General features: G+C 37.9%; 2 protein-coding genes across 4 annotated transcripts; one reads left to right on the forward strand and one right to left on the reverse strand.

The window, feature by feature from the left end:
- Positions 1-49: 49 nt before the first annotated feature.
- Positions 50-12,133, reverse strand: gnsb (glucosamine (N-acetyl)-6-sulfatase (Sanfilippo disease IIID), b). 3 transcript variants are annotated; one of them, XM_026944033.3, is made up of 14 exons: positions 12,052-12,133; positions 11,245-11,597; positions 11,043-11,102; positions 9,502-9,705; positions 9,325-9,390; positions 7,831-7,929; positions 6,116-6,283; positions 5,940-6,022; positions 5,731-5,849; positions 5,552-5,655; positions 5,361-5,462; positions 2,687-2,794; positions 2,489-2,596; positions 50-1,771 (listed from the first exon to the last, which is right to left on the reverse strand). In XM_026944033.3, the coding sequence occupies exons 2-14, from the start codon at positions 11,413-11,415 to the stop codon at positions 1,625-1,627; spliced, it is 1,539 nt and encodes a 512-aa protein (XP_026799834.3). In that variant the 5' UTR covers positions 11,416-11,597; positions 12,052-12,133; the 3' UTR covers positions 50-1,624. The 3 variants fall into 3 exon arrangements, with proteins under 3 accessions (XP_026799834.3, XP_026799835.3, XP_053097535.1); XM_026944034.3 differs by having other exon boundaries at positions 11,245-11,435; positions 12,052-12,124; XM_053241560.1 differs by having other exon boundaries at positions 11,245-11,624; positions 12,052-12,117.
- A 1,659-nt stretch (positions 12,134-13,792) lies between these two features.
- polm (polymerase (DNA directed), mu) lies at positions 13,793-20,931 on the forward strand. The gene is made up of 11 exons (XM_026943637.3): positions 13,793-14,213; positions 14,307-14,490; positions 14,579-14,677; positions 16,205-16,375; positions 16,449-16,520; positions 16,598-16,718; positions 16,877-17,009; positions 17,295-17,397; positions 19,015-19,308; positions 19,532-19,615; positions 20,428-20,931. The coding sequence occupies exons 1-11, from the start codon at positions 14,035-14,037 to the stop codon at positions 20,512-20,514; spliced, it is 1,527 nt and encodes a 508-aa protein (XP_026799438.3). The 5' UTR covers positions 13,793-14,034; the 3' UTR covers positions 20,515-20,931.
- Positions 20,932-22,290: the final 1,359 nt, after the last annotated feature.

Here is a 22,290-nt window from a genome sequence, read left to right on the forward strand (position 1 = left end):
TACTCTTTTCCCTTGATACTCTTCAAAGGCAGACAAGTGTAGTCAGATGTTTTCTTTTCCATTATTAGTTTTACTCTGCATGTACGAAACCAATAATTGAAGTCTATCTCACCCAAAATCCTAAAAATATACTTTTTCTGTTAATATACTTCCACAAACCCATACTGTATATTAGCTGATTGACTACATTTGGGGAACTGACCTACATTTTTACTGATCTATTTTTTGTTTAATGCATCTCAGACACATTCATTCAGACATAATCATTTATTATACAGTGTAGAATATTAGCAATTCATTAGCAAATGATGCTGTGTTACTGATAACCCCAGAGGAAGCAAAAAATTAGACTTTAAACATTTTCTTTAGAATTTATTGTTTGAATATTTTGATTTTTTTCGGAAACACAGCTGGAAAGGTAAGAAAGCACGACCACCATAACCTTAAATTACCTGCAGACCAAAGCTGTTTTCCCAAAGGCACATACATCAAGGCAAGGCTTATTAATTATTAAAAATGACAGTTGCCCTTAACAGTTGACATTCAACATTCCTATTAAAAAAGTGCTATGGCCCTGGTGCATCACCTCAGATATCTACCCTGTTATCAGCTGTCTGATTACACAACAGACCCAAAAAAAATCCCAGATAGATATGATCAGTTTGTATAGTGATACACACAAGTAAACACACACAGAACCCCTGTTAAAACTTTAAACTCTTTAAGCCAGGTTGAATGAAATAAAAGAGACCAAGTGCAGCAAAAAAGAGAATGACTGAGTGCAGCAAAGCCTATCAGACATGCACAGAAATCAATAATACACATCTCCAGGCTCATTCTATGAATACATTCACATTTAAGGGAGTGAGTTTTGTACATGTCCTTTCTAGATCTGTATGAAGAGTTTAAGGCAGGATTTGCATGAGAATACAATGAAGTGAAGCACATCTTATCACATGTTTTCTATGTTTTCTGTAATATATGTACACATTACAGAATGGTATGAACTACAGGTCTAGAAAAGGACCTGAGGTATTTTATTTGCATAATTTTGGGTTGAAACCATTAAATAGCGACAAATCTAAGTAATGTTATTGATTATATCAATTATAGTCATTAATATAATATATACTGTATATCACAGTTAACCCCTTAAAGTACCATGACCCATCAGCGGCTCTTGTATCTACACACCTTATTTGTTTCACTGAAGTTACTGAATAATTGAAGATGAATGATGGATATGATGAATGATAAGTTTAAGGGGTGAACAACTGTACATTGTATCATCACAGTTCATCATATTGTTCAGTGCTGTGTATTATTCTTATTTGCAGTGCATGTAATATGGTATAGTATTGTATGTAATATTGTATAGTATTAATATGGTAAGTGTATAAATGGATAAAAGCTATGTAATTCCAGACTCCGTTCCTCCACTACATGAAATCGAATTGGAATGAATATAGCAGCAAGGGCTGGGTGTAAACAAATAAATTTTTTTTGTGTCACGAATAATAAATCCTGGCATGTGAAATAAATCCTTGAAGTACTTAAATCAGTTTAAAATCAGACATTCTTTGGTTACTACTCTGGCCTGAGCAGAACTGTTGAGCTCTGGCTCTTAGAGATTTCGACAGCTGTCTCCTTTGCATGACTGAAGCTTGATGAGCCTTTGATTCATGACCTGCAGGAGCGTAGGGTCCACCTTCTTCACAATGTTCTCCAGCTGATGAGGATCAGTCGTCATGTTGTACACCTCCACAAATGCCTGGGGGAAAAAAAAAAAGAAAGAAAAGCATTGTTTGCACCTGCAGGTCTCGTCCACATCACTGACTCCAAAAGAATAAGAATCACTTTTGTTGGACAATGAAGGTTACTATAAACCTTCCTTTAAAACGGCAGTTTATAAAATTGAAAAAAAAGTCACTGGACGCTAACTCGCACCTGTTAGTCCCTTATTTGCACGTCATATGCATACTACACTTCCATATGCATAATACTCCAAAGAATGAGCTGTACATTTAACCCTTTCCTGTTTGCTACTTGGTAATGGCTGTCCAGTAGACCTAGGTCATCTCTTGATCGTTTTTAAATATCAATTTCACAAATATTTATGTAAATAAACACAGACTGTATGGATATCATTTTTAGTCCTTAATTTCAGGTCAAAATGACCCAAATATCATCTGTGTAATCATAAGAGTCATTATCTATGTAATCATGGGAGTCAGGGGCCACGCCCCCTTCCATAGGACTGATGCGCACAAAGGCCACACCTCCTTCCCTAGGACTGACTGGCACAGAGGCCACACCCCCTTTACTAGACATGACAGGAACAGAGGCCCAATCAAGTCAGAGGCCCAATCAAGTCAATCATAACCCCCAACTTTGAATCAGTGCAGCCATAAATATTAAAATGGGTGCACATATCTTTACACCTCCGATAATAAGGAAAAGAATTTGATCACAGCAATTAGGCACTTACCTCATCATCAGCAAATTCACAATACTGCAAATTGTTGTCCTTGAAAGTCCTAACGCAGGCATACGTGTTGTTGAAGGCATCCTCACAAACACAGTCTGGAAAGCAATACTGTGGAACCAAAGCGACAAAGTCAAGGAAGAAATGATACTATTTAGTTTAGAGAAATTAAGAAGGCATGAAATGACAAAAGACACTTACAGCAACTCCGGGGCCGAGTTTGGGGCAGTCAGGATCTTTAGTAAAGTGCTCACCAGTGTACTCCACCAAGAAGTAGGGCCGTGAAGTGCCGTTGCGTAATGACGGTGCCTACGTAGAGAATGATATCACAGTTACAGCAATTCTGCAATTTACTAGACCTTTCTGCTACTGTATAAAAGAACACAGATACTAGAGACAACCAAACTAATAATGTACATGTTTCCCACACTGTTTTCCTTTTGGTTTTATTTTAATATACAGTTTGTATTACCATCAAAATTCTTATCACCGTATCAACAATTACACATGCACTTTCATATTAATGTATGATTAATTTTCTATAATTTTCTACAATTTTCTATAATTTTCTTTTCCAAAGCTAATCAACAGCACTGTGGTATAAATATTCTGGATTTCACAGTGATAAATCTAAATTGCAAATATATATAAAAACACAACTCAGGAAAGGGTAACTGCCTTGAAAGAGAAAAGAATAATTAATTAAAGAGTCATCTGAATTGCAAGACAAAGCCTCAACTACCCAAACAGAACTACTTAAAATAGAAGAAATGTGGTGAAGCTGCTGAACAACACCACAAGTGCAAACCACCGAGGTGACAAATGAACCCGAAGAGTGCACCGGAAAAAGATATATAAAATGTGTCTAATGCATCTAATGTGTTCAGATGTGGAATACCCGTTTACTAAAACAGGTAGTTTAATAATATATCTGATGTTCTAGCACAGTTTAATTTATGTAAAAGGGATGGTATGAATTGGACAGGTTTGTGGTTTCTTGCCCGGTTTAGCCATCATCATTACTGAGTTTAACACCAGGGTCAGATCTGAAATCTACAAGAGTCTAGTCTCCTCTGATATAACAAAAAACACTCACGCCTTGATGAACTACACATCACTGAGCAAAAAACGGATTGAGCCAAAGCACAGTGTGACATCTAACGTTCCTACTCTTTTTAAGAAATACATTTCTCATAAACATGACAGCTTTCGATTATGGAGGATGACTCACATCTGATGACATTCTTACCATCAGAGTTCAAAAAGATTCCTGATAAGCTCTCCTCAAAAACGCCTCATAAGCCCTTACTGACTGACTAAAACATGCAGTTGCAATAAACCAAGTTGGATTTCATGCATGGTATACAAACAATAAGGCAGTGGTGGCTCAGTGGTGAAGGATCTGTGCTAGCGATCAGAAGCTTGGGAGTTCAAATCCCAGGACTGTCAAAGAAGTGTAGAAAGCCCTTGAGCAACAATTTGACACTTATAATTGTGATTTAAAAAAAAAAAAACAAAAAAAAAAACACACACACACACAAATCTGGTCCTAATTAATAATCAATTTCTTTTGGCCTGGTCTTCTTTTGGAAAATAGATTTGCTTACTGGTAAAAGAAATCAATTTAGGAAGACTGACTCTGATGGGTGAAGTGATTGAGTAGAAAATATGTTAAAATATGTGTATTAGCCCACCACTTCCAGGCCCAGGTATTTTTTCAGACACGGCAAGTTGAGAGGACCTTAAATTAGGAGGAGCTAATGGCTGCAGGTGATAATCAGGGAAAATGTATAGCGTCTTTTGATATCTGTGCATTACAGACTTAAAGAAGTGATTAGTGTATATGTAAAAGTAAGGCAACCGACTATTACATGTTTCCATATTACACACAACGTTAATCAGACTAAATGGTTTTAAAATAGGATGAATGCACACATTGTACTAAATCTTCTGAATGAATTTTACCTAACAGTCTACATGTAAATTTATTGGGTATAGAACTGTAGTGTGTATTGCTGTCAAAATTGAAAGATTATGAAATGTATTCAGTATATAATTTTGGTGCATATATCTGTCAAAAAAAATAATAATAAAGATTACTAAATGTATTGAGTATAGATGTATGTATTGAGACAAATGTATTGAGTATAGTCCTATATAGAACTCAATACATTTATTCAGTATAAACTTTTGGTGCATATATCTGTCAAATATCTAAAGACTACTAAATTTATTGAGTATAGAACTTCTGTACAAAATACAAGCTTACAAAATGTATTCAGTATAGAATTGTAGTGCATATATCTGTTTTAAAAAATTAAGCTTATTCAGTATAAAACTGTGGTGCATACAAATGTAAAGCTTATGAAATGTATTTGATACTAAACTGTGGCATTTGAAAAACTGGAAAAAAAACTAAAGTGAAAAAAATTAATACATTTACTGAGTAATTTGTGGCGTATAATGGTTTCAAAATGGTGCATAATTCTCTCAAAAATTAAAACATTACAACTAAATTCACTGAGTATAGAATTATAGAGTATAGAACTGTGGTGCATGTATCTGTCAAAATTTTAAAGATTACTAAAAGTATTCAGTATTGAACTGTGCTGTACTGTACAGTATAATACTGTAAAAATGTAAAGATTACTAAAAAAAAAAAAAAAAAAAAAAAAAAAAAAAACTTATTGAGGTATAATGGTGTCAAACATTGTACCTTTCTAAATTTATGGAGTACAGAACTGTGGATAATTCTGTCAAAAATTAAAAGATTACTACACTTATTTTGTCTATAACTATGCTGTATAATACTGTGACAGATTAATAAATTTATTGAGTACAGGTTACTGTATAATGTAAAAATAACTCCACTCACCATCTGTGGTAGAAAAGACTGCCCATCCATATCCAAGATAGAGATATTAACTCCGGCAATGTCAAGGATGGTCATAGGGAGATCGATATTCATTACTGGATCCTAGAAGACGTTAAAACAAATGTTACCAAGCCATGCACACACACACACACACACATCGATGAGAATGTGTCCGAGCTTTCAGAACTAACCTGCAGAGTTTGGTTGGGCTTGATCCCGGGCCCGCGTACCAAAAGTGGCACACGGATGTCAAATTCATACAGCTGTCTCTTGTCAATGGGGAGGGAGAACTGACCTGGAATTAAAAGAGGACGTGGCGTAGCATGTAAAATTCAAATATGATTATGAGGAACAGGGAACGAGTGTGTACCTGTGTGGTAACCATTATCAGAAGTGAAGAAAATATAAGTGTTGTCCAGCTCCTTTATGTCTTCCAGTTTCTTTACCAGCTTCTCCACCATGTCGTCTACAGACAGAAGGGTCTGCCACCTTTAATGAAACCAGACAGCACAGTAAATACACTAAGAATGCCAGGAGAGTACTAATGACATTCAATATCTATTCAAAATACTTATATACCTTTTACGGAAAGCATTGTCGAGATAATCAATGGAGCTGTTCGGCATAGGGTTAACAGGCTGACGCAGCAACCAGTGCTTGTCCTGAAGAAAGAAACAAAACACACAGGCTGTTCACTAAGCCCAAAAGATGAAAAATATGAACTATGATACCAGCTAGTGCTTTAATTCAAATACGTTTCCAGGTTTGTTGAAACTCCCATCACGTGGAGCCTTGACGTCAGCAAAGCTGTTCTGGTATGCCGGAGCTGCAGTCCAGGGAGAGTGAGGGGCTGGAGGGCACAGCATCACAAAAAATGGATGCTGGGGGCTTCTCGAGTCCAGGAAAGTCAGTGACCTGTTTAACTAGGACAACAAAACATTGACACAAGTCATTGACATAAGTATTTCAAACAAAATTCAAAAAAGATAGACAGGCTTGAGCTTCCTACTTCTATATTCTACAATAACCACCACCCTCATAACACACATACCTACGGCCCACTATATCATTTATACACCCCATTAAAGTTTGATTTACATGTTAAGTGCTAGGCTTCATACCAGCAGATTAGCAAAACAACCAAGCTGTACTAGCTACGTATAGTCAATAGCATCACCAAAGATCTCTGCTGCTTCCTTCCAAGCTTTTTTTTTTCTTCATAATGTCTCTATACACATTTAATGAAAGGTTGTATACAACAGAATGAGATGATGATTATTCCAAGCTTTTCTTCCAATTTCTTTGTGCATTAAACAGGAAATGGGAACTAAATGCATGTAGGAACTAAAGCTATGACCACACGCGACACAGCAAGGATTGGTCCGAGGAATCAATCAAGCAGATCATTTAGTTTCTCGCTTTTACCATGTCATACCTAATTGCACAGAGTTGAGAAAATCTCAGTTCAAATGTTACTTGTCGCATGCCACTGTGGCTGAAATCACAGCTCCATGATGTGCACGTGCATACAGTAGAAAATGAATGATCAGTTGTTGCTTTGTCGCTTGCTAGTTTGAACAGAGAGTACGCAAAGGGCCTCTAAAAACACAGACTTTTATTTTATATATGTATTAATAAAAGGCTGACTCACATCTATAGCTTCCCTGGTTTGATACTCAGCTTAGCTTACTGCCTGTGTGGAGTTTCACACGTTCTCCCTGTGTGCACATGAGTTTCCTCAGGGGTCTTTCGGGTTCCTCCCACCTCGCAAAAACATGGCAGTAGGTGGATAGGGAACTCTAAATTGTCCCTAGGTGTCAATGAGTGTGTGAAAGTTTGTGTATGATGCACAGCGATGGACCAGCATCCCATTCAGGATGTATTCCCGACAGTGTTCCCAAGATAGGCTTTGGATTCACCACAATCCTGACTAGGATAACGCGATTACAGAAGATGAATAAACGAATGAATATATGTGTTTTGGCAATAAGGTGTGGTGAGTCTCTGGTTGGTAATAAGGTTCAGGTTTTTGCAGGGTCCCCATCTTGTGTTCTACAACTGATCAGATCCCCAAAGGTTTAGAAAGTATGGAATCATAAGGTTCCATCATAAGTGAACAGAAAAGAACACGGTTCCTCATAGAAAGATACAGCAGGCTCTTGCATGTACAGAGGTTAATAACCAGACGCTACATGGAAACAAAGCTCAGCAGTTTTGCAAGTGGCTAAAGATGTGCAACACTATGACCATGTCAGAGTAGCATGCAAAGAAAATAGCTGCCCAGACATGTTTAATGTGGTCCTTTAAGTGAACCTGAAACACCACCTTTATATCTTACACAAGACTATTATTAGTAATTCATCTATTTCAGACATATATTACTGAGCATGGACTACTAAAAATGTATATCCCAGTATACCAGTCTATAAGATTCAGATTATTTAAAATGAGTTTAGCATCAAGAACTTACAATAAGGTCTGTGAGGTAGTCCTTTTCATAGTCATCTTTGTGAACCTCTGCTTTCCCATTGACAGAGAGTGTATAATTGTAGTATTGAGAGTTTCCCACCTGCAGAAAATAAAAAAAAAATAACCAGAAATGTCATTCTTTGGAAACTGAAAGATGTGACAAACTTTTCAACTCAACTCAACTTTTATTTATAAAGCACTTTCAAAACCATTAAAATGGACCAAAGTGCTGTCCATAGATAATAAAATACTAAAATTCATGAAAACATAGAATAACAAGAAAGACATAACATCATGAAAAAAACATACAGCCAATCCTTCACAATTCTCCGACCTAATCACACGCCGAAAGCTTGATAAAATAAATAGGTCTTCAAGTCCTTTTTAAAAATGTCCATGCTTGACGAGGATTTTATAGATAACGGTAACACATTCCAGAGTGCAGGAGCCGCAACAGAAAAAGCGCGGTCTCCACTACGCCTCAGCCGAGACCGTGGGACAGTTAGGAGCATAGTTTGAGAGGAACGTAAATGACGTTGAGACTGGTAAGAGATTAACATATCCTTTATATACTCAGGAGCCTGATTGTGCAATGCTTTATAGACAAACATTAACACCTTGTATTGTATCCTGTATTTTACAGGTAACCAATGAAGAGATATCAATACAGGCGTTATATGATCTCGTTTTCTGGTGTTTGTCACAATTCTTGCAGCAGCATTTTGGACGTACTGAAGACGAGCAACCAGGGATTCACTTATGCCTATATAAAGAGCATTACAATAATCTAACCATGTGGAAATAAAGGCATGCAAAACAGTCTCCAAGTCCTTGTTTGAAAGGATAGGTTTCAGTTTAGTCAATTTTCTTAACTGAAAAAAAGATGTTTTCACAACGCTGTTAACTTGATGATCAAAGCGGATTTCAGAATCGAAAATTACTCCAAGATTCTTCACATAACTATTATTGGACAACAGTCCATAACTTTCAATCAGGTCATTTCCAGGTAGTTTGTTCCCAAACATAATAAACTCAGTCTTATCCTCATTTAGTTGTAAAAAATTATTTGCTAGCCATCCCTTTACCTCAGTCAAACACTTATAAAAATTAGCAAAAGATGTACAGCCATCACACTCCAAGGGAAAATACAGCTGTAGATCATCAGCATACAAGTGATAATTAATATTATATTGCCTAAAAATTGACCCCAAAGGTAACATATATAATGAAAATAAAGTCGGAAAATGTTCCCTTTATCTGGGGTAATGTAGATTAATATGATAACTCTGCTTGAAATGTCATTCTTTGGAAACTGAAAGATATGTGACAAACCTTTCAAAAAAAGAAAATGTTCCCTTTATCTGGGGTAATGTAGATTAATATGATAACTCTGCTTGAATGAGAGAGGAAGTGGGTCATTCATGTCATCAGTTAAAGATTTTAGCTGCTGACAGAAAAAAAGTGAGAGAGGCTGATGATGAAGCACATGACCCACCAGTACATGCCACTGGTCCCATCCGGGAGGAACATGACCCACACCTCCTGTCTCATTCATCCCATACTGAAAAAAAAAACAGCACAGTAGAATGCACTTATTATAATCACTGGTAGAAACAAACACAAACAAGCAAACAAACACAAAGTTCCTCAAAAGTAGAACAAAAACACAGACCTGATTAAGGTATTTCCCTCCATAAAAGGTCTGATAATACTTCTTGCTGAGGTAAACAGGAAAGGCTTGCATCTCGGGACCAGCTTGCCAGGCTTTGCTGCTGCAGTTGCCTGAGAAGGAATTGTTGTGGACCATGTGATTGTGTGGATATTTCCCAGAGAGGATGCTGCTCCGGCTGGGACAGCACAGGGGCGTCGCTGTGTACTGGACACCACGAAAAAAGATAATGGTTAATATTTTAAATAATGATAATGGCTAATATTTCAGACAACAAAGAGGCAAACATGAACATTTGTCTGGTATTTTTAGTCACCAAGCATGCCTGAGTTCATCTTCTTTCACAGGAAGAGATGACTGACTCTACGTGAAGCCTAATCATCAGCCAAGCTGAACAAAATTCCTATCTTATCAAATGTGGTGGGGAAACCTTTTAATCATTTTAATGTCTGTGTCTGATTACTCTGGGCATCAGAATCTGTACAAGTGCTCCTTGTGCAGTACAATAGTCCAGTAAGAAAATCCAGTTAATATCACAAATTTTAATCCATTTTTAAATACTTGAGGTGAGGTTGAATAGGGAGTTGGATGGGCGTTAAACTAACATTTTGAGCAAGACGAAGGATGGGACTTGACCCCAGTAAAGTTCAGTATTTAATATTTATCTTACATTCAGCAAGGATGCACTGGGACACACCTGCACAAATCATACGAGTAAATTTCGACTGGATTACAGAGTGTCCAGTTTACTATACATGTAAACCGGGGTGCCGATCTTATCCAGAAAGGCCCGTTTGGATGCAGGTTTTCAGCAGAAGCCACACCTGAGTCTACTGAAAACCAAATTCAGCTGATTAAACCGGTGGAATTAGGTGTGGCTCCTGATTCATTGGACTAAAAACATGCCCTATACACCTCTGGTGTAAACAGTTCATTAATAAACTACAACAATGAATTCTTGCTTACTTGCTTACTCGCTTCATAGCAAATTACTTTTAAAGACGAGATCCAGTGACTACATGTTGCTCTGAAAAAGCTCACTGTGTCACAGTGTTCAGAAGTTGGCTTTTCTATTGATAACCAGTGCACACAAGTGTGTATACACTGGAGCATCAATTAGAATGCAACCATCATGATTCTGAAGCATGTTGCCAGAAATGTGTGCAAAAGTTATCAGGTGCTCCATGAACCATAGGCAAAGTGTCTGAGGCTGAGATCACTGTTTGGCAAACCACCGGTATTTGCAAAAACGTTGTAACACGCTTTCAGAAAAAAAAAAGAGTACTAAACAGTACCTTTCTTGTCACTGTAGTGGTGCCTTTAAGGGTACCTTTAGTATGGTTTGAGCTTTACTTTGAAAAAAAAAGTTATTATGGTCCATGTATGTACCTTAAATCATATTTTAAAGGTGCACTATATCTACATTTCCAGGTGAAACATACATATTAAAGGTACAACAGATGTAAGGGTGCCATGTCAGTGACTGGAACAGGTACAGAACAGTGCAATTGTTTTCTGGGTGTACACATTTTACATTTACTCACTGCACGGGAGAAGGTGGCACCAGCATCACCAATCAGGGCTTTGGTCTTCTTTAAGGGTGTCTGTAGTGAAATTCCAGAAATACATTTGTTCAGACATACTTTGTTAATGGGTATGTCCTTATCTTGGAAAACGGCTTATCTTTACAAATTACACATCATTCTTTGAAAAAAAAAGTGTCATCCAGATAAATACCAAACTCACCATTCCACCAAGCTCCACATCCAGATCATCTGTAAGGATGAGAATCATGTTGCTGGCTTTGACACATTGTGTACACCTCAGTAGGCAGGTGAGCAGGGTGAGGAAAAGCAGGAGATCAGAAGCCTTTTCACTCACTCTCCTGTGTGTTTTCCTTGATAGTGAGCTTGCCATGAGTGTTCCAGACTGCAGTCCTGTAGAGGTCAGTTTTAGAGCAGGGTTTAGTAGCAGACTTGCAGTGGAGTTGCACTCACAGTCTAGTGGGATGGTGTGTTAAGTTTGAGGAAGTGCAACTCGGTGGTCATATGACTTTCATGTCGTTTGTAGAGGGACTTTAACCTGACGAATGGGTGTTGCTGAAATGAAAACGACAGGAATTAAACCTATAAAGGAAAAAAAAAAAAAAAAAAAAGGCATTTCTGTCTAATGTGGAACAGAAACACACTATCCCATATGCTCAGTTTGTTCCTCTGTGGTGGTGTATACACACTTCCTCTAGCTAATACATTCAAAAAAGGTTATTTTTGTTTGTAACACTTTAGTATGGTTAGGTTTTTAACAAGGTTTTGGGCGAGATAAAATCCAGTATGTAATTAATTCAAGTTATGATTTGAGTTGTCGGTTTGGATGTTATTGACTTAGCATGCTTGCTGTGAGGAAAAACCTGTTCTGTCAGTCTGAGTCACAGCACAACTGCGCAGAATCAGGACTTATTCATTAATGTAGCATTTAGCTACATTACCAAACATTCAGTATACAACAGCCAGTAAACAATTTGTCATTATTTTCCCAACTGGATTAAATAGCTACCTAATTAGCTAAGTAAACTCCAGGATCACTTCACTGACTTCCCCAGTACTTCCGTCGGAATCAAGGTTGCCAGATATTCTACAAATGCAGTACCAAGTTCTAGCCAAAACCAGGAAATAAAACTATCCTAACTATCTTAAACAGGAAGAAACCATCAAAGATTTTAATCTTAACTTCTTTCATCTATGTGTTGGGTTGGTTAAAATGTTCCTACGTTACCCACAATGCCGTTCGACTACCTGCTGATAGTGCTGTAGTGGGATTTAGCTCTCAATTCGTACGATGCAGCAGCGCTTTAATGCTTTAGTCTTAGCCTAGCTCTCTCATCTCCTCATCTGTAGATTCTACTCAAACAGTTCAGCTTTCAAAGCTTCAAATTTCATGCTAATACCACAATCAACAACATCACGCTTATCATCTTGTACGTCTCTAACTAGCCGAACCAGGTCTTTGCTGTAATTCAGTTCAAATACTTCACGTAGCTGCATTGTATACTGGAAATTTGAATCAAGCATTTGCTGTCTCTACTACTTCGATATTGGATTCCTTGTTAATATGACATTGAACATCAGTCGAAATTGGAATCTGGAATGGGATGTTCAACAACCACATATGGGCTTGATTGGTCAGGTGTCCTCATACTTTTGGCCATATGGTATATTTGTTAAGCCAGGTTTACACTGTATGATTTCCAGCATTTTGGTGTTGCAGATACAAATCGCACAATGTAAAATAATGTTTTGGTCATGAGTTGAAATCGGTGGTCTTAGAATTCATAAAGTGACATGCTCTATCTTTATTACCTCAAGCTCCCTTTGTTTCTGTTTATGTGACGCCATTTTTGGCATGAGCCCGGATTGTGCTAATAGATGATGTAAGCAGAACATAGTGAATTTTTAATTGCAGGTCTTTTGTTACATGAGCTTCATCATATCATGATGAAATGTGCAGTGCGACAAGTAATAATCATAAAAGACTGCTGAAATCGCACAGTCTAAACCTGGCTTTAGGTAGCACCATCATCAAAATACCAATTGAGGGAATGACTTTTGAAAGAATGGCGTTCATCCTTTCAGTGCAGTTTCTGAAGCTGGTATTGTGGCTCATGGTACCCTAGCACATTTCTAAGACATTTTATGTTGTTTTTTGCTTTCATTTGTGTATGCGAAGTGTCCAAATCAGCACAGTGGTGCACTGCATAGCACTGCTGCCTCACAGCTCCAGGGTTCCTGGCTCGATCCTGATCTCAGGCTATGGCATGGGTTTCCTCCAGGTTTTCAGGTTTCCTCCTGCTTCCTAAAAACTTACTAGTAAGCGGATTGGCTACTCTAAAATGCCCCTAGGTATGAATGTGTATGCATAGTGCCCTACGATGAACTGGCATCCCATCCAGGCTGAGTTTCCCACCTCAGGCCCACCAGTGTCCCCAGGATCGACTTCGGATCCACTGCAACCTTGACCACTAGTGCAATCCTTACTGAAAGTGAGTGAGTGAATGAGAAAGGTGCTACAATCCTCCTATACAGTTCCAGAAATTTCTAAAGCTGTTCTGGTGGCTTGTGGTGCCCAAACTCCTTACTGTTGTATGTTTTTTTTTTCTTTTGAATTTGTATATGCAAAACGCTTAAAGCACCACAGGAGGGTGAAAAAAATCGTTAGAGGTTCAGAGATCCATGTCTTGCCTTAAAAATTGGGGATCTGGCAACACAAGTCGGAACCGTTTTGAGCGCACGCGCCTCTGAAGGTTTCTGACGTCACTGTGCTGCACTTCTACAACCTCTGCTTTCAGAAATCACTGGTTTGTTGTTGTGCTGAAGTGACTCGTGAGTCACTCTCTGAGCCAGACAAATCAATAACAATGCATATTTATTAGCTGTATAACTTCCTGTCATGACAGTAAACAGATTGCATTCTTAAAACCACTAATAAGTTGTTGAGGTTTTTAGTTATGGTAGCTATCTGGCTAGCAGTGCCACACAGATAATGGTTCCCCTAAAACGCAGGAAGGTGACTACAGAGCAAACTGCAAGTCATGACAGTAAAGCGTGCAAATTTCCTGATATTGTCATATTCATCGTGGAAAGGAAGATGGGTGCGTCCAGAAAAGCTTTCCTGACGCGTCTTGGAAGGAGTAAAGGGTTTCTGATTGAAGAATCTTACAGGTAGACATCAAGAAATTATCCTCCTGTCAGTGATGCATCCTATAAAAAGTCATTTTTTAAAAATATTATTGAACATATTCCTTGCTTTTGCAGCTCCTCCATCACACATGTGGTGTCAGAAAACAACACTGGAGATGAGGTTGACATTTGGATTAAGAAACAGGAAATTGAAGGAAAAGTCTCAACCAAGTCAGTCAATCTGCTGCACATCAGTTGGTTGACTGAGAGCATGGCGAGCGGAAATCCTGTCCCCATTCAGGACAGACACAGGTTAAAGGTAATAGCCCTTGCATCGGTATCTTTTAAGAACCATTTGTGTTATGTTGAAACTTCAGACAGCAGGATGAGGCGTAATCTCTTTATAGACCAGCCCGAAGCCCTGTGAGGTCACTCCTGCAATTATAATGAAGAGTTACGCTTGTCAGAGGAGAACTCCACTGAAGCACCACAACTCATTCCTTACAGTAAGTCCTTTACGTAATGTACTTTCTTGTTCACTTTGGGTGCATTTTACACACTCTTTCCCGTAATCTCACTGAGAGCATGCTGGAAATGGTTTAATAACTTCCGCTGTAATGTCACTAACACTGTCCACCTGTGACGTCAGCACAGCATGTAAATGCAACCTTCTCACATCACAAATACATCCCACAAAATAGCACAGAATCATTCAAACAAAAAACATTTTGTCCTCATTTAAGAATGACCTCTTCTTGAATTACTCCATCTCCATCCACAGGGTCTGAGGCCTCACTGAATGATTTGATGAACATGAAAATGATGTAAATCATATACTATAACCTTCATAGACACCAGTTTCAACGTCACACTCAACCAAGTTCTATCTATGGGAGATTTTACACCTTTGTACACCATATAACCAAAAGTATGTGGACACCTGGGCATCACACCCATATGTGGGTTTTCCGGAAGCACATAATTGTCTAGAATGTCTCTGTATGCTGTAGCATTAACATTTTCCTTCACTGGAACTACAAGGCCCAAACATGTCCCAGCATGACAATGTCCCTGTGCATAAAGAGATGGTTTGTCAAGGTTGGTGTGGAAAAACACCTCGCCTGACATCCTCCAATGTCTAGATGTTCACCAAACACATATAGGAGTGATTGGTCAGGTGTCCTCATACTGTTGGCCATATGGTGTATGTGTTAAGCCAGATTTACGCTGTATGATTTTCAGCATTTCACTATTGCAGATACAAATCGCGCAGTGTAAAATAACTTTTTGGTCATGAGTTGAAATCTGGTCTTAGAATGCATAACGTGACATGCTCCCCGGCAGCCGACTTAGTGCCATCTGAAAAATCAACCATGCACAATTTTCCACTTATTTCAAATGTAGTCAGTTGTATCGTTCCCACACTTTTTTTTAAAGCCTAAATTACTTGCCTTACATACCCCTTGTGACTTTTAATAGGGGAACATTAAGTGAAATTTTTGTGATAAATGGCAGAACTTCTTACATATGAAATATGAATATGAAATATATTAACTCTTTTTTGTTAAATTTATCTTTGCTAGTGTTTTGTATTTTTATATATTTTTATAATTATTATAATTTATGTTAGAAATGTCAATGTCATGATAAAATTTCTATCAGATTTATGAAACACTGCCTCCACAAACCCTCTAAGACATGTTTGGTATCTGACATTGGTGTCTCTTTTATTTTTTTTTTTGCACTTGGGTGGTACAGCTGTAGTTCAAACCTGGACGGGGTTTTGCATGTTCTCACCGTGTCTGCATGGGTTTCCTCTGGGTTCTCTGATTTTCTTCCTACTGTCCATAAATGTGACAGTAGTTGGATTGGCTGTTGTGTGTATATGATGTATATGGTGGCTATTGTGTGCAAAGGACTGCCAATCCCATCCCGGGTGTATTTCTGCATCATGCGCAGCATTCCTGAGATTTTTCACTTACTTTAAGACCTCCGTGCAGTGGAAACACAATGCTACTCGACTTGTTTTCCAGGAACCTCTGGAGATCTTAGCCGAGAATGCAGAGTTCAGTGAGAATGAAGGCAGGAGCTTAGCTTTCCGAAGGTCGGCGGCTGTCTTGAAGGCACTTCCTCATGCCGTGCGTGCGATGGACGAATTGAAGGACTTGCCCTGCTTGGGTGAGCATTCACTGAGAGTTATAAAGGTGAGAGATATTTCATGAGGTTCATGTTCGTCTAAACTACTCTACTGCTGATATGAACACATCGCTCTTTTAGGAGATTTTAGAAGATGGCGCATCAAGTGAAGTGGAATCAACCAGACAGTCTGAGCAGTTTCAAGCCATGAAGGTTAGCACTTGCCACATTTCAGCGTATACCATCACATACGTTGTAATTCTTCTAAAAATATTTTCCCCCATCTTCAGGCACTGACTGGTGTTTTTGGTGTAGGAGTAAGGACTGCGGATCGGTGGTTTAGGGAAGGCCTACGTAGCCCGTTAGACCTTATACACACAGGGCAAAAGCTGAACCATGCACAGCAAGCAGGTACAGGACTAATTCTGTTCAGGAATGAAATAAAATACAGTTAATAATTCAGTTTGTCCGTAGCTTTTTCACATGCTTCTTTGTTTTACGTTACACATACTTACACAGACCTGGAAGTGTGTAATGTGTGCTGATCTCTCTGTCTTTCTAACTGTCAGGAGTGCAGCATTATAATGATCTGAACACACCTGTCACTAAAAAGGAGGCTACGGTGATCAGCGACATTGTAGAGAGGGCAGTAAAAGCTGTGCTGCCCGGGGCAATTATTATACTCACAGGAGGATTCAGAAGGTATAAACATATCATTCATACAGTATATAGCATCGGGTACAGCTGCGTAATGGATAAAAATGATAATTTGCTCAATATTTAAATCTTGATTATCACATTTATTTGACCGATTTAGAAACAGAACCATTTTATTGCACTTTCTGTCAGAACTACTGTCGTAGAAAATTAATCAGTGGCTTCTGATCAATGAGAGTCGAGAATTCAACATTAAGCGCAACAATATTATGATTAATTATCTTTCATTAATTGAGGAAATTCTTATATTTTTAATATTTTTTTTTCTAGGGGTAAGGAGGTGGGCCATGATGTGGATTTCCTCATCACACACCCAGAGGAGGGGGCAGAAGAAAGATTGATGCCCAAAATTGTGAATTGGTTGGACGAGCAGGTATTCAGTGATGATGTTTAAATGTTTAAATATTATTGACGACTTGGATTTTGTGCTGACGATGCACTGTTATCTTGTGTAATGAGTGTAACTGTATCCAATCTGAAATAGTTATATCATTAATATAATGCTATAGTGGTATAGATATAGCAGATATTTTTTGAGGTGTTGAACATCATGTAAAGGAGCAGTTTGTCATTTATGCCTTGTTTGTGCTTCATTAGTGCCTTGAAGGGTCTAAAATGAAGTTTGGAAAGCACTTAACATTTTTCAGAACAGTAAGAGGATCTTAGTGGGTAGTAAAAAGCAAAGACTAATAGGTGTAGTGCATGTTTTTTTCTTCTCTTACATAAAATGAAGGTGCTTTGACTAAAAGTACTTTTCTCTTTAGCCTAATTTCAGGAAGATTACACAGAAAAACGTCATCTAATGGAAAACATTTATTCTCAATGAATTGTTGACATAACATATTGCAGCTTTATATGATCAGTAAGCTATTACATAATTAGAGGATGTTAGCTTTGAGTGTTACTCAGACCTTGCTTAAAGGGAAATGCTTATCTCCAGCCTGTCCCATATTAGATTTTAACTTGATTGTGCAGCTACTTTAATAATGTTGTTAGCTGTTAAGATACAATTTAATGTATAATTCTTAATCTAAAGTCCCAGAAACACATTCGATATGAAACTACTCTCGTGCATTTACACGAAAGAGAAAAAAAAAACAAGGTAAGTATAAAAAACATGAAAATTTTCAATTCGATTTGAATTGACGTTTTCAATTCAGTAGTTGTAGACAGCGCAAAAGAGCTTTACAGAAATCCAGATGTTGATTTTGATCTCGAATGAGCAAACCAGATGCGACAGTGGCAAGGAAAAGTCCCTGAGAGGACATGAGGAAGAAACACTCAAAACACTCAAAAGGAAATCATTATCATTATTGTTACAGTATATAGGTGTAGAAGAGTAAAGACAAACAGTGTTTAGTGTGTTGAGAAGCTGTTCAGTATGAGCATATTGTGCATAAGAGTCCTAGGATGGACACAGGACCGTCTTTATGATTAGAGCAGCAGTTCAAATCTACAGTGTCCAGGTGAGATTATCCACTGATGCATGGCTGAGACTTGGACATAAACTGTATTTGGGAAATGCAAATCATTATAGTATTTAGGGTAAATTTTTTAATCTTTGAAATAGTGAAATAGTGTTAATAAACGCTAATCTAATAGAAATAAGTAAGTACTGAAGCCTCTGTTAAAAGCATTAAACAATGTTTAATGTGGAGTTTAAATTGTTTCACTTGTTACAAGCTATTTTATTAAAAAAAAAAAAAAAAAAAAGAACAGTGCTTCCACCTCACTATGGAAAACAAAAAATGTAATGAACTTATAATTTCACAAATATCTAGTGCTGCTCTATGGTAAGATAAATATGTTTTGAGGAGCAACACAGAGCTGGAGTTTCTGTTTATTTCCAACATTCTTGACACAGTGCTACTAGCTGATCACTGTGGAGGTTCGGACAGAACGTTTTTGGACAGAGACTTTTCCAGACTGCCTCACTCTTCCCTCATGTTTAGATAAATAAACACATAAAACTGTCCATTTTCATTTCCAGGGTTTGCTGTTGTACCAGAAAACAACTAGGAATTCTTACCTAGAGAGTAAAGAAGGACCTGCTCGTCCTCCTAGTAACATGGACCGATTTGAGAGATGCTTCTCTATATTCAAGCTTGAACAAACTAAAGTGGACAGTGATACACAGGTCGAAGCTTCTTCGTATAACTCGAGCACGACAGATAGAACAGAGGAATATCATTCAGGATCCACATGGAGAGCTGTTCGAGTCGATCTTGTAGTCAGTCCTTACAGTCAGTTTGCTTTTGCTACACTTGGCTGGACAGGATCCAAGGTGAGGTATATTACTAACAAATTATTCATTCATTTAAACATGGTGTAAATGTGTACATGGGTTAAAAATTGTTCCACTATTAGAGAACTATTGAAAGTGTTATCATAATTCTAAACATAATCCCGCTGATTTCATAATGCAATAATAGCAGCGTCAGTGTTTATAGGTGAAATGCTCCATTAAGGGAACCCACTAAACTCATTGAAACACTTTCCTTATGCAGCTCTTTGAGAGGGAGCTGAGGCGCTGGGCAGGACAGGAGAAGAGAATGTCCTTAAGCAGTCATGCACTCTACGACAGCAAACAAGTAAGTACATGAACGCAACCCTTATGTACTGAAAGGTGAATACTGAAAGACAGCATCTTATTTTTTTCAGACACTGTTTATGCTTCAAGCAGGCCTAGGATATTGTGATCCAAGGCAAACTCGCGTATTTTTCACTAAAGTGTAGTCCCTGAGTCATGTTATGTTGGAGCAAATAGGATAAAAATAGGTTCACAAAAATGGAAGCTTAAGAGCACCACTTAACTTCATGCAAACTACATTTGGCTAAATAATGTCATTTGAGACAAAACAAAGTGAAAACATCTGGAACATTTTGAATGTTTACATACAAACTAGTAGTTTCAGTACAGTTTTCAAATATTACTTTTTTCGTTAATATTAATAATGTGAAGTATCAAAATCCATATTAAAGTTTGAGATACTGAACAACGTGACTGTGAGGTAGGTGTGTGTGTGTGTGTGTGTGTGTGTGTGTGTGTGTGTCTGTCATCGACAGCTTTGTAGCTCCAGAACTGAGGAGACAAAATTTAAACACAGAAATGTCTTTACTTATTGGATTATATTTGAGATTAGAGGAAAATTTGTGAACATTTGATTGCTCCTTTAATCCTGTGTCAGTAGGTGGTTATGAGCTTAGGGTTAACTGGTGGGCTAACTGCCAAGCTTTACCTGCGTTTGTACTTTAATACTCAGATCTTTAGAGTTTAAAGCTCTAAGATAAAACCACTTTGTGCTAATAATAGCACTAAGAACAACCACAGTTGTCTTGCATATACACGTCTGCTAGTTCTCCTCATTTCATACTCTTCCGTGGCCCTGTGTGTGTTCTGTAGCAGCGTTATCTTCAAGCAAACTCCGAAGAGGAAATTTTCACTCATTTGGGCCTGGAGTACATTCCGCCTTCGGAGAGGAACGCGTGATGCACTTCAGTCCAGCCCGGTTTACTCACTACCTCAGCTGATTGATCATTTTGTCAGAATCGGACAACTTGCCTTATCACCATGTTAATTTAAATGATGCATCCTTCAGTCCATTCTGTGTAAAAAAAACAAACAAAAAAAATTTGAGGAATTATTATTATTGTTGCTGTTGTTATTACATTCCTCAAATTTCCACATCAAATGCAGTAATGTTATCATGTACCTGCAAATTCTGCTTTTATTAGTGAATTGACTTTCTTTAATTTTATAGGATTATATTTTTTAACTAAGAATTCAATTTTTATGAATGTTACATGCTCTGTGACAAACTATGAATCAATCTCTCTGAATGAATCATCCAGAAATATATATATAAATATGTATATATTTATTTTTTGTTATCTTCTATATCGTTATGTAGCTGAAGCATAAAAAAAAATAAAATATTTTAACATTTTTAAATATTTTCCCTAATCACTGTGGGTTTTTTTTATTCAAAGTACATCATCTGTTGGTTATGAAGGCAGTTTAAGTTAAGATATTCTCTTCTGTGTAATATTTCAGACGTGAGTGACAAGCTGTATTATAGCTTCCGTTTATTGAGAGGCTTTTGTGTCATGTACATTGTGCCGATTGTGCAGTATGCATTTGCGGTGAAGCCACATATGTAAGTTTCTACTTATAAGTGCACCTGGCATGTTCTGGCCTCCTTTTTCCAACTGCCATTTCTGACAGCATCTTTAAATCGTTGCTCTCTCCACCACCACCACCACCACACGTTTTTAAAGGTCACCTTAAGATGTTTTTTTGTCTAACAGTAATGTTATAACTGGTAATGTTAATACATTCATTATACGCTTATTATTACAGTTAAAATAATTTGTACTGTAGGTAATAGTAGTGTTGATCTGTTTAGCGTGTACCATAGGAGCTGTTTTTTGGGGTGTACGTGTTGAATCCTTGGTTTAGAGAGTCCAAAGCTGTCCTGTATTTTCCTAATTTCAATTTCATACATTTTTGGTACAGTTTTCTTAATTTCTGAGCTATTTGTAGTGTTATTCAGTACGACCACAGAAAATTTTTTATCATGACATCTTTACAATTTTAAAATACAGTAAATGCTATAACAATCTTATGGTCACTTTGTTTTTTGAGTGTTTTGTTGATCCTCACTTATGGATGAAACCAGTCTGAACAGTTAAAACAGTCATAAACTTTCATTCACCTTTCGCAAGCGACCTAACTGACGTCCTTTGAACTTCAAAAGCCAACCTAGCACCTTGTAGCGTTCATTACACCACCCTTTAACAGGAAAAGGAAAGCCCCAAATGTAGCTCTCCCCCTCCCCAGTATAGACTGTCCTGACACTCTTTTCATACCCCATTCACAAACATGTCAGCAGTTCCTCGGCTCCTCCGCGACCTGCACTGGGAGTTTCGAATGTGGATCCGTGTGAAGGGTGGGTGGGGGATCAGTGATGCTCAATGGGCCTTAATCCCTTCTCGACACTTTTTTTTCTTTCCCAACCCATAAGTGTGAAAGCAAAAGTCTTGTGAATAGGAGACGACAAGGGTGTGATGTCTTTGTCATCCAGCAATGACAGGCAGAAGACGTTAGTCACTTGGAGTCAGCATTCGTCTCTAGCTCAGGGGCCGCAGATCTGAGTGGATTCCACCTCAAAGCCAGTGGCCTGAGTCCTTTCACCCCCCCCCCCCCCTCCTTTTTTGTTGTCAAATAACCACAGCTTTTTTAAATGAGACCAGCTCCACCGGTTAC

This window comes from Pangasianodon hypophthalmus, chromosome 17, assembly GCF_027358585.1.
Source record: "Pangasianodon hypophthalmus isolate fPanHyp1 chromosome 17, fPanHyp1.pri, whole genome shotgun sequence".
Taxonomy (NCBI): Eukaryota; Metazoa; Chordata; class Actinopteri; order Siluriformes; family Pangasiidae; genus Pangasianodon; species Pangasianodon hypophthalmus.